This window comes from Phyllostomus hastatus, unplaced genomic scaffold (assembly GCF_019186645.2).
Source record: "Phyllostomus hastatus isolate PE091 unplaced genomic scaffold, TTU_PhHast_1.1 phas_scaffold_193, whole genome shotgun sequence".
Lineage (NCBI taxonomy): Eukaryota > Metazoa > Chordata > Mammalia > Chiroptera > Phyllostomidae > Phyllostomus > Phyllostomus hastatus.
The window spans coordinates 566,735-584,627 of NW_025334015.1; the positions used below are offsets into that span (position 1 = coordinate 566,735).

Genomic DNA, 17,893 nt, shown 5'->3' on the forward strand with positions numbered 1-17,893 from the left:
GCTTTTCTGGGAGTTCCTGCATTTTGGGAGAGAGGGGAAAGAGGAGGAGAGAAGACATTGCCCAAGTATTACATGTCAGGTACTGAGCTATTCTGCCCTTCACACAGGAAGAAACAGAGCGTTGTTTTATCATTCCAGTGCTCCAAGAAGCACCTGTTGTCATCTCTCTGCATTAGTGAGGCTAGATAGGTTAAGTAATTTGCCCCAAATCACACAGCAGAGCTGGATGCACACCCAATTTTCAGACCCCAGTCTTTTTCCTGATTCAGCTGTTAAGATCCAGAGATTGAAGTGTGTTTCTAGGGACACATTTGGCTGAAGGCTGATTTAGCTGCTGGTGGGACCCTGTGGGCGGGATGTCCATGTAGGGAGGGCCTTGGTCAAAGATGCTCAAACCTGTGAGTCACCGGGTCTGGCCTCTGGCCCTGCCCAGATTTTGCTTCCATCTTGCCCGTTCGTATTTTTTCAAGGTTCATTCATTTTAGACAGGTCATATGGGATGCAAAATACAAGCTGTGAAGAAAGGTTCTTTATGACATACCCCTTTATGACACAACTTCATTCTTTAGAGTCTTATCTCATAACTTAGTAGATTCTCCCTGAATCTATACTTTTCAGTCTCTGCTGGAAATATTGGTTGCCCTCTCTGTATGGTTCAAGGGCTAATCCTAGTTTCTCCCTAGTTTCTGCATTAGCCCCTCACCCAAACTCAGAGGAGATCTGGTCTCTGGCTGACTTCTCTCAGAAGCTTAAACAATAAGTAGCAGACTCCTACAGAGACCACCTCAACATCATCTGAGACTCTGGGCCAGCCTGGACAAAGAAAATTTCTGCAATCGTTTCTTAATAACCCATTCTAGGAGCCAATCAACTCACCATCAGGAAGTTCTTCCTGCTGTTTATCCCCAATCTTACTTGCTTTAACCTCAGTACAAACCCATGCTTGCTATAATTTAGCTCTCCCACAGGGCACTGGTCCAAAGGGGGAATGAAGGTTGAGGTTTCAGCCCCATCTCCCATGGAGGCACCACACAGCCTTCAACTCGCTCAGCTCTGAGTACCAGGGATGAGGAAGACAGAATAAAATCAAGGTGGATGGCAGCTTATTACATTTTAACTGCCCTATTACTTACCCAATAGTGTAAGCTACCAATAAAGCCACCACCAGAGCCTGTTAATATCCTTTCCCAGGAGAAGAGGCAGAAGGCAGGAGCAACGGCTCTTGCAAATGTCAGTAATAGGTGCAGCGGAATGCTGACACCATCGTAACAAGGCCAAAGCAGGTCTTTATTTACCTGGCTTCATTTGGAGGCTCTCTAGATCAGTTCTCAGCCTGCGAGGCTTCTTTCCCCATGTGCACATTTACAGAGGGACTCATCACAGGCTTTCACCCAGGAAGCTCGTGGGAGCTGGTTGATAGCCCTGTTGTCTCAGCTGGGCTGATGGCCTCTTCTCTTAGTCCCCAAGGCAGTGTTTTTCTCCTTCTGCCGCCTCTGCTCTGATATATTAACTACAGATAAAATATTAGAAGGATTATGCCTTCAAGAGCCATTTGTCTAGCTGCTCAGCAGTGGGCAGTTTTTCTGAAAATAAAGAGCTCTTCTTTCGCCTACCTCGAAGGGCTACAGACCCTGCTCCATGTGCACAGCACATCAGCACAGGCCTCCTTCTAAAGGGCTCCTGTCCTGGGTCTTCCTGTCTTGTGCTGTCGGAGGGTCATCCTGGCTTCTCCTGTGGAGTGGGTGTCCTGACTCCTGCAAGCTGTTTCCCACTAGTGGGCGGCAATTCCCCCTCCACAGCCTTATCTAACTTTTCTCTCTCTCTCTTTCTTTTTCTGGGTCCTCTCTGCTGCTCATTTTTGCTCCTCCTCCCAGGTCCCCCATTTCAAAGTGGCCCCAGAGGAGTTTATCAAGCTCCAGTCCCAGAGATTTACAACCCTGAACCTCCACCCCAGCAACACCGACATCAGTGTGGCTGTAGCTGGGATCCTGAACTTTTTCAACTGCACCACCGCCTGCCTCATCTGTGCCAAAGCAGAATGTAAGTTTCCCCAGGCAGCCTCCAGCCCAGGCAGTTTGTACTTGTTGATTTAAACCTGATTGGACCCTGGCTGGAGACATTCCAGGGAGGGGAGGTCTCCCTTAGATCACAGGACTGATATCCAGAGGGCTCTGGCATTCCTATATATCCTTGGCTATTGTCTGTGTGTGCACCGGTGTGTGTATGCATGTGTGTGTGTGAGAGAGAGAGAGCAGTCCCTTTGACAGAATTCCCTAGACATGGGCAGAACAGAGAGAACTGGGTTACAAGAAGACTGGCCAACCTCCAAGCCTTTTTGCATCTGCAAACTCAATTCCCACATTTTCAGCCTCATTGTTAAGCAGCTACAGGGGGGAGGGTGGAATATAAATTGGATGCATTTGTACTTGATGGGTTGAAGAGCTTCTTGCCCTGGAGAGCAGATTTTGCTGATGAAACAAGGTCCAAGGTCAATTCCTGATAAAGCACTTTTTTGCAAATGCATGTTTTAGAAATGCATTTCTCTGACTCTCAGACAATTTGTGACATCAATTTAGTGCTTATGAGATGTAGCTAATTTAAACCAGCACTTTCCAGAAAAATCTGTGCACCTGTGTGCATCATGACAGCTGCACATCCACACACAGCCAGGCAGGAGCTGACCACTGGCTGTTAGTGAGTCCAGTGCCCGAACCCCAGCATCTGTGTCCTATGCAGCTCACCTGTGCAGGGCTGGCCCAGGAGTCCGGGTGGGCTGCACTGGAAGAGCTATGCCATTACCACCAGGGCTTCTTCAGTGACTACGTAGAACTGCTCTGCATGCTGGAGTTCTTCCTCCCTCCTGGAATCCCAACAACATCTATAAACAAATGCAGCCCCCTGCCAAGGGTCAGAACCACCTCTTTCACCATGCCTTTGCAACTGATGGCTTCCACATGTGCATTCATTCAGTCACTCAACACAGACTGATGATTTCCTTGATGCTACAAGAGAAATAAAGTTAACTGAGTTTCAGCTATGTGTACTTTCTATCCCCAATCCACAGACTTTGTTCAGATTTTACCCATTGTCCTCTGTAGTAATAGTTTTTCAGGGCCAGGTTCAACCCAAGACGTCCTATTACTTTTTAGTTGTCATGTCTCTTTAGTCTTCCTTCACCTGGGTCAATCTTAGTCTTGCCCTCTCATCTTTGACACTTGGAAGAGATGAGGCCAGTTATTCTGTACAATGTCCCTCAATTTGGGTTTGTCTGATACTTCATTAAATTCAGGTTATGTGTAGGTGGCAGGAATACCCCAGAAGTGATGCTGTATTTTTCTCATTGGTCCTGTGAGGTAGCAGGCAATTGTGACTTGTTCCCATATTGGTGATGTTAACTTTGATCACCAAGTCCTGGACATGTCCAATTTTCTCTACTGTAAAGTTACTATTTTCCCCTTTGTAATAAATAGCTAACCTGTGGGGAGATTATTGAGGTTATAGTACATTGATAGCTATTTCCTGAATCCAATGACTCTAATGATCACTAGATAGTGATTTTTACACTCTATTGTTCCTTCCACATTTATGCATTAACATTTTACTGTAAGGTTCTTTCCTGTTTGATTATTTATTTACTTCTGTCAATATGGATCCATGAATTCTGATTTTACTCAGTCGACTATAGTCCCTTACTGTCATTACTAATTTTGATGCTCAGATGGTCCCAGATCTGGCAGTGGGAGGCCCTTCCAGCTGGCTTTCGTGCCTGCCATTCTTTGAGCACATTCTCACTTCTGGCACACAATGGCCCAGGCTCGCACTCCCAGCCCCAGCCCTAGGTGCCACCACTTTGCTAAGGAGCCCTGGTTCTTCTTAGTGGGTCACGATATTAGAACTTGAGATCTGGAAACTAGGTGTGCTCATTGCCACTGTCCTTTCAGGGGAAAGACTAGGGAACTATCCATTTCCTGTCATTCTTGCTTTTCATCATTTTATATTTATAGCTCCTTTATCTCATCCTGAGAAGCCTGACTCCCAAGACAATCCATATATTTACTCCTTTATTTAATTCTACAATACAAATAAACTTGTTTCAGATTACTATACCCACACCATTGTTAACAATAAACCTACTAACCTATTAAGTCGTTTAAGTTTTTCTGCAGTTCTTTTGGTCATTTTATCTTCAGACTAAAAGAAGTGAAAGTACTATAGCTAAAAGTTACTCAAATTCTTCCTTTTCCATTTTTCTTTAATATTGTTGTTACCCATTTGGTATATAGTTAAGCTTATTTGTTTCTGTTTATGTCCAACTTGGAAGTAAAAAAAATCCTTGTTGACTTAACCTTTGGTATTTTAATTATGATGTGCCTTGGTGTGGGCCTCTCTGAGTTTATCTTGTTTGGGATTCTCTGTGCTTCATGGATTTGAGTGCTTGTTTTCTTCACCAGGTTGGGGAAGTTTTCAGCCACTGTTTTTTTAAATAGGTTCTCTCTTCTTGTCTCTGTCCTTCTGGGATCTCTGCGATGCAAATATTGGTGTGCTTGTTATCTCAGAGGCTCCTTACAGCATCTTTATTTTTTAAAAAAATTCCTTTTTCTTTTTGCTGTTTTGATTGGGTGTTTCTGCACCTTGTCTGCCCATCACTGATTAGATCCTCTGCTTCATCTAATCTGCTGTTCATGCCTATAATATATCTGTCATTTCCATTATTATATTCATTTCTGACTGATTCTTTTTTATGTTTTCTGTCTCCTTTTTTATGTTTCCTATGTCTTTGTTGAGATCATTGAGCATCCTTATAACCAGTGTTTTGAACTCTTTATCTGATAGATTGCTTGTTTCTGTTTATTAGTTATTTTTCTGGGTTTTTGTCTTGGTCTTTTGTTGGGGACAAATTTCTCTGTCTCTTCATTTTGGCTGTCTCTGTGTGTTTGTTTCTATGAGTTAGGCAAAAGAGTAACCTTTTCTGGTCTTCCAGGAGTGACCTTATATAGGAGCTCTTCCTTTGTAGACTGCGTGTGCTGGGTGTCCTTGGCAGGCCAGCTGGGGCTGAAGCATGCATGGGCCTCAGGAAGTCCTTGGCAGACCAGTCTTACCAAGTCCTGGGTAGCTAGAGTGGGAATGGTGCACGGGAAGTCCTGGGGGTAAGCTGCACTGAGACTACCTTGGCAGACTGGTTGGAGCTGTAGCTGCAGTGTGCTCATGCCTCTTGTAGTCCCAGTAGTTCCAGAAGCCAGCCATACCAGGACCTGGAGCAGAAGCTGGAAGGGGTGAGAGTGGTAAGGATTCCCAAAGGTAAGACTCTAGTGTTGTAGCTGAAGGAGCTGTGGTTGTAGGAAGTCCTGGGACAAGCCACACCTGGGCAGGAGCAGTGACTGGGCTGAGTGCCAGTTGAAGAGAGTCTGGAGTAAGTCATGAGGCTGGACACTGGAGTTAGAGCTAGGAAGTCTGGTTTCTGTGTTCGTTCTCATTCTCTCTCTTTCCCTCTGTCATTTGCTGCGTCCCTCAGTTCTTCTTCAAAGGCTCTGTCTATAGGTGTAAATTCCATGTGTTCTTGGGAGAAGATGAGTTCAGGGTTTCCTCTGCTGCTGTCTTGGACTGGAAGCTAATATGTGCTTTATATACAGCTTATTTATCACAACAACCCAAGGTATAGAGGTATTGGAATTCCCCATTTTAAAATTAAGTAAAATTGAAAATTCAGTTCCTCAGTCTTACCAGCCACATTTCAAGCACTCAATGGCCACAGGTGGACTGTACAGATATAGAACATCTCCACTGAAAGTTCTGTTGGACAATACTACTTTAGATAAATCAGTGTTTTATGAACACAAAATTGTATGGCCCTCCCCTCCAAAAGTCAGAAATGTTGGATAACACTTTGTGCTCCTTCCCCCTTGTAGAGACTCACAGCACACGTTAGCATGGACATTCTGACTTGTCCTGTACCACATCATCTTCCAAATTGTTTTGACCGTAAGCCCAAAAAGATGCTGAGCTGACTGCTCATAGGATGCTACCATTTGATGGAACATGGTTGGGAAACCTTGTGTCCCACCAGAGGGCCCTCCTCTTGTGGGATCCTTGCACCATTGAATAGTGTAATAGAATCAGGAATTCTCCCTTGGAAATGTCTGCCACAAGACCACTCAGGCAGAACCAAACTGGTGCACTCCATGTAGTGGGAATGCTGAGAGATGAGGAACAGGCTGTAAATATCTCCAGGCAAAGGTTGTCCTGTAGCTTTCCTCAGGGCTGGATACAATGTCTCATCAACCTAATAGGAAGTTCTTTCTGTGTCTAGCCACAGTCCCTCTTGCTATCAATCTGAACCCTGTTTCCTCTGCTTCAGCTCTTCCTGGGCTTTGGGAAGGGAGTTTTTCAATGTTTGTTAAGCATCTATTATGAACTGGGCACTATGCTAGATTCTGTTGCCTCCTGGCCCAGGGCCATTTCTATTGAAATAATGACATTCCTTGTCTTTCAATGTTCCTTGCTGATTGCAAAGCACTTTCACTTATGTTTTTCTATTTCACCTCCTCCAACCCCCAGTCATTCCAGAGTCAAGAAAGAATTATTAAGGGACTTGCTTAAGAGCACAAAGCTAGTGTGTGGCGATGTCAAGACAAACTTAGGTCCTCTGACTCTGAGCCAGGCCTGCCTCCTCCGCAACTTCTCCTACCCCTTGTCTGCACACAGCCTCAGAGCAGCAGCTCAGAGCAGACTCTGCCTGGCAGGCACAGTGTCCTTTGAAGGGCAGAGACCTCTCTAGAGCAGTGTGTCCCCTTGCTCCCTCAAGCAGGGTGCAGGATGGCAGAGCACATTACAGTCCTGGAGAGGATGAGCCTCCCTAGGTGATGGAAAAGTCAGCCCACAGCCGAAGGGCTCACCAGCCACAGGGGGCCACCTCTACTTGGAGAACTCCTCCATCCAAGCTTCTGCATCAATCTAGTCCCACCCACCAGGGCCCAGGGAGGGAAGGTGGGGCAGAGCAGAAGTTCAAGGGCAAAGAAGATTTAAAAATCTAATCAAAGGATGAAGAAATGAGGGACTAAAGGGAAATGCAGCTCAAAACTTGGGAGGAGACACTCTTCCATCTTCCTTATTAATTCAGGGCCAAGAGACACTGAAAGTCAAATTAGGAACAGGAATTTAATTCTATTTTCCATCTATCAAAATTAGGCATAATGGAGATCATTCCATGGGGAATCCAACCACTTATTCTTTCTTCCCAAAAGTAGTTTTTTTAGTAAGCAGGTTTTGGACCAAGTAGAGGTCTGTTGTAGATTACATTATTTTTTCTGTAATGGGAAAAAAAATCATCTCCACAGGCCTAGTTCTAATGAGACTGGGGGAGCAAAAGGGGTGAGGAGTGGAGGTCATCCTGTATCTCCAAAGAGCCAGGGGTAGGGGTTTGCTGTTTGGGGTCTTACAAGGACAGCTGAGCTTCCCCACTGCGGCCCCCAGGGCCCTAGGGTGCGATCACCTGGTCCTACCCCAGAGTTACCTTGGAAAATCTCCAGATGAACCCAGAGCTTTCAGTGCCTTGTGGTCACAAGTGTAATATGCTGCATATTTTCCTGGTTTCTCTGTACATAGATAAAGTCATTTTTTTTACATACTTGTTTTGGTGTTTCTAAGTCTTTTCACATCCGTTCTGTGGCTATGTTTCCTGTGTCCTGTGCTTCTGCCACTTATCCCACTGCTTATGTGACCTTGGGGAAGGGACTCAAGCACTCTCTAGCCTCTTGCTGTCTCATCTAAAAAGCAGAGTCAGTTTTCTAGAAGGGACAGTTTTACCTCTCTCCCAGATGGCTGAAGGGATCGCACAGGTTGACATACTCAGGATATAACACACATCCACACCTAGGGCACATGCGATACACCAGAGAGTTCCTGTCCTCTCTCTCATGGATCCCTTTGAACAAGGATGGGTTAGGCCCTAGACAGAGTGACCAGAGTTTGGCTCTGTCCTTATAACATCCTTGTGGTTACTAAGCTTGGTTATAACCATGTTGTTGGAGAAAAGTAGACCCTGGTCTCTTTGGAAGTAACTGTTGCTGAAGAGAAATCAGAACTGTGTGGTAAAAAGAGAACCATCTTTGCCATTACACCAGGCTATTCCACTATTCATGAACTGTGTGATGTTAAGCAGGTTACTCTACCTCTTTGAGCCTGAGTTCTTTCCTGTGTAAAGTAAGGTAATAATGCCTCCCAGGGTAATTGAGTGGAAGGTATTTGGGCCCAGAACATAATATACATTTAATTACTGTTACTTTATACTATGACTCTGGTTCTGGCAGTAGCAGGTGAAGGTTGGGGCTGGAGGGAATAATACCCAGGGCCTCTTGTGAGAGAGAGTAACTGGGACAGTAGTGTTTTGGGTTTTGTTTTGTTTTTTGCCTATGCCACCCCCAGGAAGCGCTGTGGGAGGTCTTTTGCTCATAGTGATAAAAAGTTAACCATTTATTGAGCACTTACTGTGTGTCAAACACTACTAAGGATTTTAAATTACTTCATTTAAACCTCATGATAACCATTTATTAGGGTTCTAGAAATATTCTAATTATATGCATGAAGAAAAGAGAGATTAAGTCCACTTTCATGGCCACATAGTTCTTGTTACCTCTTCTCCCTGCCTCTCTGAACACTATGGAAGAGACAGAAATGAGGGACCATCTTTCCTGTTTTATGCAAGGACTGAGACCTTCCCACACCAACTGAGGTGGTGAATCAGGAGCCCAAATTTGGAGTCAGAAAACCTAGGCTTAGATCTTGCCCTGTTACAGGTTCTGTAGCTCTAGGATCTGATTCACTGCATCTCCCCTCCCTCAGGGACCCATGTATTATATAGCTATAATATAATATACATAATATAATGTAGGTATCATAAAGATAATACCTGCCTCCCTGGTATTATCACAGAGTCAGTGACATGTGTGTGAAGTGACTCAGGACACACAAAGGCCATTCTCAGGCAGAGACACCTGCTGGGCCCTGTAGCTGAAGCCCAAGCTGGATGCACACACCCCTAAGTCAGGAGACTGATGGGAGCACAGAGGCCACATCCTTCCCACACCCATCCTTTCCCTCAGATGAGGGGTCAATCTTGATGGCCAGGCACAGCCCAGACTGCTAGAATGCAATCCTCAGCCTGCTTCCACCCTTCTCTCTCTTCCTCTAGCCCCTGTGTTCTGGCCCTTCCTGCCTATTCTTGGGGCCAAGCCTACTGTGGGATGAGACAAAACAGAAGCAAGTGCAATGTCTCGTTCAAGCATTTGATCTCATTCTGTGCCCCTTCCCCATTGGTAACACATTGGACCCTCATCTCTCTCTCATCTGCTCTGTGGAGCAGGTCTGAAAACCACACACCTCAAGGCCTGTGGGCCTGGCCAGTGAGTGGGGGGGGGTCGAGACTTTCCAGTGTTAGGGCACAGTGCACAATAATGAACTTATGTCACCTCACTAAGTCCTCACCACAGTCCCCTGAGGTCAGCATTGTATCAGCTGCCTCCCTAAAGACGTGAGAGTGCCGCCCTCCTGGGAACATTAGCCTTTTACAGAATGAAAGCCTGCAGCCAGGGAAGTCAGCCAGTGGAGAGGAAGTAATGCCAGGTGAAGTGGGTGTTTATTCTTATTTTATCACAGGGGTCTTCTGAGTCTCCTGACGACTCTTCACTTCAGTATTTGTGTCTTTTTCCTATGGTTGTCCAACCCTGGCTGTGCCTTTCACAGCCCCTCCATTTCCTCCTGTCCCTGCCTTTCACTTCCCAAAGCCAGCCTTCCTCCTTCTTTCCACAATGGCTGGCCTGCTGAGTCTCTCTTTGATTCATCCTGTTGCATCCTTAGAAATATTATAGGTTCCTCAGGTCCTTCGCAGCCTTGGACTTGGCAAGCAGACCTGCTGCTGGGCCAGGGGTCCTGTTGGAGAGGAGGGTTGGGGTGGAGGTGAAAGGGAAGCCAAGGAGAGTAGCTTTTAACCCCTGTAGTAGCAGCTACCTTTGGTAAATCTCTTAGTTTCATTAAACAGAAATGAGGAGAATGACCATTGGAAAATGTCAAACTGCACTGAAAATACTCCTAATATTTTTAATGTAACTAAATCACACTTTCTTTTCTGAAAATTCCTTCTAATGCCTAGAATAAAAAAAGAAAGTATCCCTCTCTGATTTATAGAATTGGAGAATTTGTAGGCTAGAAATATGTCACCATTTTTTCTAGTTCAACTTTTCATCCACTGGTTTAATTCCTTGTACAACAGCCCTCAAGAGGGGCTTCAGCCTTTCTCTGGTTACCTGCAGAGACTGGGAACCCATCACCTCATTATGCAGCCCACTGTATCCTTAAACATCTTGAGTAGATAGACTTCTGTTTTCCTGTGACTTCCATCCACTCATCATTCTTGGAGAAGTTCCTAAGGCTGTCAAGAACAAGTGTGTCCCATGACAGCCCTTCTCACCCTTCCTCAAGCCAAGCACATCATCCCTTCAGCTGACCCTCAAGTGACACAGTGTTTGTTCCCTCCAGCACTGCTGCTCCTCTGGCCTGCTAGGGTCACTTTCTTTGCCCTACAGTCTGTAGGTCAGTGCATCAGCAGGCACCCTGCACCCTGCCTCATGCTGGGGATGTGCAGAGAAGTTTGAATGGGACTCCAACCCAACATGATGAAATAATTGGTATATATGAGTATATTAATATGTACACATATATACATATGTGTATCCTACAAAATATTTTACATGATTATAACTGTGAACCTTGAAAGGAAAAAATGATACCTAAGAGGTCTTGGTAACTAACTGGGCTCAAAAAAGAAAAAGAAAAAGAAAAAGCAGAGCCCAGCAGCTATTTCTGCACAGAGTTCTTTCGTGCAAACTGTACTTCATGGAGAAGCCTCTGCCCTAGACTGCCAACATCTGCCTGCTAAAATGCTGCCCTGTGCAGTGTTGTTGCCAGCCCTTATAAATGAACTCCTGGAACCCTATTTCAACCAATAGGACTGAGGCTTTCCCCATCCAATCAGAGCTTCTCAGCTCTGACCAATCAGAGCAGCTCTATTCTGACAGTGCCTTTGGATCAATCAAACTGTGAGGATTTGGCATCTTCATTTGCATGAGGACAGACCAATCAGGGACCAGGGGTGGGGACTTCTGTTCTTATAAGCCAGCTCCCCTGTGGCTTTGAGAATGCACTTTCCACTGAGTGGAGACAGTGATTTCCAGGTTGAAGCTGAGTGGATGGGCATAGGGCAAGGCAGAACAGACCAGACTATTGAGGAGCAGAGCTGCCTAGTTGAAGAGGGTGCTGGGGCCAGGGAAGCCTCTTGCCATACTATTGGACTGTTGCACAGCAGTGCTATTTTACCATTGAGCTGTTTGTACTGAATAAAGTTTCCTTCTTCACAACACCTGAAATTGGGAATTTTTGTTGGTGGTAAACTGGCACCAATGACCATTGGTTGACATAACCAAGGGCTATATTTTTTGAATTAGATAATAAATTTTCTAAGAGTTGGGAGATGGTGTGAAAGATGGTTAGGATATGAAAATGAGGGAAGGAGATGAATGGAAACTAGATTCGTGAAATGCCTTCTAGGTGACAGACACTGTTCCGGTTATTTGATTGACATCTTTTTACTCACCCTGTAAGCCGAGTAATTATCTTTACTTTCAGATAAGAGCACTGAAATGTGGAGAGTAGAGGAAATTGCCCACACTAACTACCTGGCAGCACTAGAGCTGGAATTCACCACCAGACCTTGTGCTCCTTTTGCTGCCCAGGTGGGGTGCAAGCTGGGGAAAGGAATAACCAGTGGGAGATTGTGGGTGAGGGTGCAGACCTCCCCAGACTCACTGCCCTTCTCCCCTAACCTGCCCCTGCCCTGTGTCTCAGCCAGATGGGATGGGGTAATGATACAGCTTCTTTGTTTAAAATGTAGCAAGTACCCCAAGGGGCAGTAAGATGGGCATGCTTGGGGTAGGCAGCAGTAGAGTCCTCAGTTTATGTGGCATCTGGGAGACTCTTCCCTGGGAACTCAGAACACCAGCCAATTGTAAAGCAGTGGTGCATCCTTGGGCTGCCTTGGACAGGTGTCTCTGTGCTGTGCATAAACCTGCTGTCATCCCCTAGGATCTCCCGTCTCATCCTGCTGAAAAGTTCATTGCCCACACCGAACCATCCCAGGGGATTTGACCTCTTTTCAGCCACGCTCCAAAGATTCTCCCTGCCACATTCCAAGACTCATGCATTCTACCACTGCCATACTTTCCTCCTCTCCAGCTGCATGCTCCCTCCCCATAGCATGCCCAAGCTAAGCTTTCCTCAAGCCAGGGAGATGGCTATTCACCCTCTTGGCCTCCTCGGGAAGAATGGCTCCTGGTTGTAGCGATTTTTGTGCTTTTCACATCAATAGTGAGGGAGATGTGGTGAATATTCTCTCCATTTTACATATAGGACAAAATGGGTCTGCCCCTAGAAAACCAGATTATTAGGCCATCAAAGAAAATATGGACATGAGTTGAACTTTTCTACAGCCTTAGCTACAAGTCCCTGGACTCTGTGCTCCTGAAGGGCAGAGTCTGCGTCTGATCCATCTTCTCTGCTGGCATCTTGTTGGCCCAGTGCCTGGCCCTCTTGTGGGGCTGAGTGAAAAAGAGAGTTACACTGATACTATGTATATGTTCCCGTGCTTCAGAGTGCTTTCATGCTGGCTGTTATAGAGGCCTGGCCTGCTATATCCATTTGACAGATGAAGATGGAGTCATGAAGAGGTTAGATGGCTTGACAAGGTCCACAGCCAGTGAGGGCTGACCCTGAGCTTGACTCCACATCCTCTGCATCAGGGATTGGCAGGAAGTGCACTGGCAACACCATGGCCGTTCTTCATGGAGGTAGATGGAGAGGGGTGGGAGGGGCCCAGACAGCAGCAGACCCTTGCAAGTCTGGGTCAGGCCCTGTTGGGGAAGGAAGAAAAGGCCAATCCCATTCTGTGGCTTGCACAGCTGGGTTGTTTCTGAAGCCACTTGGTGAATAACAGGCCCTCTCAAGGCTTGCCCCAACCCCCTTCTCCGCAGCCTCCAACTCCTTGAAATGCTTCTTAGGCCCTGTGACTGAAAGATAGAGGGCTGGTACCACCTTCCCAGAGCTCCTGTCTCTGGCAGGCCACGCTCTTGGGCTCTAACCTGCTACCTTTTCTGTGAGAGAGAGAGAGAGAGAGAGAGAGAGAGAACACACCGGAGAACACACACAAACGCAGCAGTGTATGCTTTCCTGCCTAGGTGCAAAGAAAATGTCCTGGGGCCTCCCTCTGTTCTATGCCTGCTGCCTCCTCTATGTTTGGTCATAAGAGGCAACCTGGTCTCATGGGAAGAGGGCTAGACAGAGACGAGAAAATGTGTCCAGTCCCTCCTGTGACCCTGTGTAACCAGGCAAGGCCTGCCACTTCTCTAACAGAAAGAAAAAAGCAATGTGATCCTCTTCACAGCCCCTTTCACTTACCTTTTGATCCTCAAGGGTCAAGAGGGTTGGTTACCTGAGCAGAGAGGAGTCTCTGGGCCATCTTTAAGACATTCCTACATTTAATGTCGCTGTACCCAGTACAAGAACTGGGGTGTAGGGGCCTTGGCCCAGTTAGAAAGCCAGCCGTCCCCTCCAGTCAATGTATGGAGCCCAGTGTAAGGGAGTTACTCATCACGCCTCGTGTTCTCTGTGCTGTGGGATCACAGTGCCTGATCACAGCACTGTGAGTGCTTTGATGAGATGAGCCATGTGAAACGTTTAGCCCATCACCTAGAACAATAATAAGGATTTAATAAATGTTACTATTGAACTTGCTTTAAGAACAAATGTCTGTGGGGCTGTGTCCACTGTACTTGAGACCACTATATTCCCAGGAGACTCCCCACCACACACACCCTCCTGCTGCCCTGCCTTTTTAGAGACAAAGCAGAATTAAGACACTTTTTTCTCAAGGAGATCATTCTGGAACCCCTCCTAGCACCACTGTTTCTAGGCAGCAAATAGCAAGGGGAGGCAGAGAGAGTCCTCAGCTCAGTCCCAGTTTTTCTGTTTTGTTCTTGGCCCACAGGACTGCATGTTGGAGTGTGGTTCAGAGCCTGTTCTTTTAAAATTGCAGTAATACTTTGTCCAGTGCAGCTTCTATGCTCTGAGAAAGGAGTTCAAAGTGTTTTTGCTAGACCTGATTTCTGGACCCTGTGATCTTAAGGTCACCACTCCCTACCCCACTTCCATGGGAAAAGAAGGCTGTGGTACAGCTGCATGGAGCGTTCATGAGCATATACACTGTGCAAGGCTCAGGCCTGAGGGTTTTATATGTTACCTCATCTACTCCTCACCACAGCCCCGTGAGCAGGCCGCTGTTGTTATTCTCATTTCTCAGATGAACAAGCTGAGGCCAGGAGACCAGGCCACACAGAAAGGTCACACTGTGGGTGAATGGCTAAGTTAGGGAAAGAACTCACGGCCTGGTGGTCTCAGCCCAGGTCTGCCCACTGGAGTGCTGCTCCTGTGGCTGTGAGAAAGTGGGAACCCCCAGCCTGCCTCCCAAGACTGCATTCTCTCCCTTCAAGGATCATCCCCAAGAGAGTTGGGGGAAGCAGTGGAAGGTTAGGAGCACTCTTTTTATTGAAGATGGGATATCTGAAGCCCAAACAGGTTAAGAAACGTGCTCAGTAAAGATGCACCTGCTAATCAGTAGGAGTGTGGCCAGGCCCATGAGCTTCCTCTGGTGGCTCCTCAGGCTGCCTTCCTCCTCTCTCCCCTCCAGGCCTTTTAAACCTCGAGAGGCTGCTCCGGCAATTCCTCATCTCCAAGGACACACTGTCAGTGCGGATGCTGGATGACACCAGGGACCCCACCCCACTCCTCAAAGAGATCCGAGATGACAAGACAGCCACCATCATCATCCACGCCAATGCCTCCCTGTCTCACACCATCCTCCTCAAGGTGGGAGCCGGGCTGGGCGTAGGCTGGTGGGCATGAGCATCCTTCTCCCCCTCCCTCCCACTGCACTGGCACTCTTCCCCCTTCTTGCTGTGGGTGTCCTCCTGGACTGAGGTGCAAGGAGACCTGGGCTAGACCTCTAAGCCCTGCAAACCTTTGTGTGCTTTAGTTTCAATGAACAGCTCCCAAAGGCTGAAGGGAGAAAGTAGGATGATGGAGATATCATAAAAATACTCAACTGCTATGTGGTAGAATAGCCACCAACAGAGACACTGGCCAAACCTAGACCCTGCCAGGGGCTCTAAGATGAAGTCTAGGAGGGTCTAGGGTGGTGGGGGTAGGGCATTTGGGAGATAGAGGCTGTTTGTCAAGAGATATAGAAGTATTTCCATATTTGGACAACCAAGGGCAGTCACGTGTGTGTGTGCTGCTGAATATTGGCCCTGCATATAATCCTTACATGTATGCCACCATTCACAAAGCACTACTGTGTAATTTCCCAATGTAACCCTCAGTGACCATGTGAGGTAGGTATAACATATTCACTTGGCAGATGAAGGCACTGAGGCTCTGGAAGATGAACAGCATTTTTCAAGGCCTGGGAGGAGAAGAGCTAAGTCTACACAGTTGTCTCTGACAGCCTATCAGGCAGTTTTTTGTGCTCACCCCTCCAGAACCCAGAGAGGGGTCCCTGAATCAGAACATACACACATGGAAACTGGATCTCTATTATACACATGGGAACTGGATCTCTAGGAGGTTGGGTCAAGAAAGACAAGAACATACACAGAGAAAGAAGTCAGGCACCTGGGCATCTGGGCAGCCTTGCAATCACCTGGCACCAGCTCCTGGGCTGGTGGCTGGGCTAAGCATGCAACCCCAAATAGAGTGGACCGTGCTTCCAAGCTCCTCCATGACTTGCAGCAGCTTCCCAAGCCTCTTCAGGTACATTGGCCTCTTCTAATGCCATTTTAATTGCACATTTAAAAGCAACCTGCCATCTGTCCCTGGGAGAGTAAGGCTCTTCCTTATCCTCTGCCAAGCTATGAGGGGCCCAGCAGACACTCAGAAGATTGTCTCTTCCTCTCCCTTCCTCCCTCCTTCCTAACCTCCCCTCCCCAGCTAGTTTATATCTGAGTTAGTAAGAGAGTTGAATGAGTTCTCTGCGTACTGAGGGCTATCCCTTCAGCCCATTGCTATAGTAATTTTTCACAACTCCAAACCCATGTTCATATGCATATATCCAATTCACACATACACATGCATACCCACACAGATAATTTTTCTCTTCTATTCTCCTTTCTCTTCTCTTATGTCTGGGCTAGGATCAACAAAGTCATCAGAATGGAAAGTCCTCTTAGTTTTAAGACACAAGAAATACATTCTGAGGAGTCCTCAGGAAAGGTGGAGAGTAGGGAGTGAGATAGACGTCCCACCAGCCCCTTTGCAAAAGGCAGGTCAGAATGCACACTTCCCCTGCAGCAGGAGAGCCTGTTTGAACAGTCCCCATCTGAGAGCCTTTTAGGGGCAGTCCTTGCCCAGGACTCTCTTGTGGCTTCCAGCATAAGCAACTGGGCTTCCTCTCTCCCTCTCTCTCTCTCTCTCTCTCTCTCACTCTCTCTCTCTCTCTCTCAAATAATATGTCTAGTTGTTGTTGAAATTTTGGACAATTCAGAAAAGCACATAAAATAAAATAAAAATTATTCACAATTCCATTACCCAGAGATTACCACTATTAAATTTTGATGTCTATCTTTTATGCATTTATAGACACATTTTCCCCTAAATTATCACCCTGCACTTATTCTCCTGTAACATTTTTTTTGCTTAATTATATGCTATGTATTTTCCCCATGTCATTACATATTTTTCTATGAATATTTTAATGGATGCATCATTTCCTGTCATGATGTACCATAATTTATTTAGCTATTCCTTATTATTGGAGTGACAGGTTATTTTTAATCTTTACTTTAACAAATGATGATGGGATGCACATCTTTGATGCACATTCATGAGTATTTTTCTAGCATAAATTACTAGAAGTAGAATTACTCAGTGAAAGTTGTACACGTTTGAAGGATTTTGATATGACCTGCCAGATTGCCTTTTCAAAAGTGCATAACAATTTACACTCCTACCAGCATTGTATGGGTGTCCTATAGCACCCTTGCCAATACCAGGTATTTTCATTAAAAATACTTTTTAATTTTCTAATGGTTGTGCTTTTGAAGGAAATTGGGCCTATAATGACTGCTATTAGTAAACGGTTCTGGTGGATGGCCAGGGGCAGATTTTCCTGACACTACTTATGGACCTCAGCTGTTGTGACCTTGGAACCAAACTGATAAATAATGACCAGAAAGGCATCAAGAAACTCTCTTTTGTTCCCATTTGATTTCCTAGTGGCCCCAGGCAGGTGGGCCCTGCATCAGGCCTGGACTCAGTGCTCTTGCTTCCCTGGGACTCTCCGCTGCACCTTTGAGGGGACTATAGCCCAGACTGAGGGACCTCAGGGAGGCAGGACTCAGTGTGGGAAGCAGGGTGAGCAGAGAGTACGTGGGGCTTCCAGAAGCTCAGCGGGCCCCTGTGAACTTGGCCCAGAACTTGGCTGCACTCTGCTGTCTCTTGATTTCAGCAGGATTTTCAGAGCAAACCCCTACTTTTATTGAGTGGCTTTCCTGGCAATGACCTTTATATTTACCCAGAATTCAAGTCTTAAAAAACCGAGAATCTCTTGTCTTTTATCTTTAGTACAGCAGATTTCACAAAATAAGCATTAGCTGTCTCATGTCCTCTCCTAGCGTCCTGCATCTGGCCCTTCCCTGTAACCAGGGGGGTGCCCATTAGCCTAGGCAGTGGTGACAGGAATGGCACTTTATAAGGACAGTGTGAGTGTGGGGAGATGGGACAGCTGGGCTTCATGCCA

The 17,893-nt window shown here is 46.4% G+C and overlaps 1 protein-coding gene across 1 annotated transcript in view; it reads left to right on the forward strand.

Annotated features, from left to right (window-relative positions):
• GRIK4 (glutamate ionotropic receptor kainate type subunit 4) overlaps positions 1–17,893 on the forward strand; it is a 508,786-nt gene that overhangs the window by 357,116 nt on the left and 133,777 nt on the right. Inside the window, exons 6-7 of the mRNA XM_045860306.1 lie at positions 1,875–2,040; positions 14,789–14,967. Of these exons, the coding sequence (XP_045716262.1) occupies positions 1,875–2,040; positions 14,789–14,967 (345 nt within the window). The remainder of the gene's footprint in view (positions 1–1,874; positions 2,041–14,788; positions 14,968–17,893) is intronic.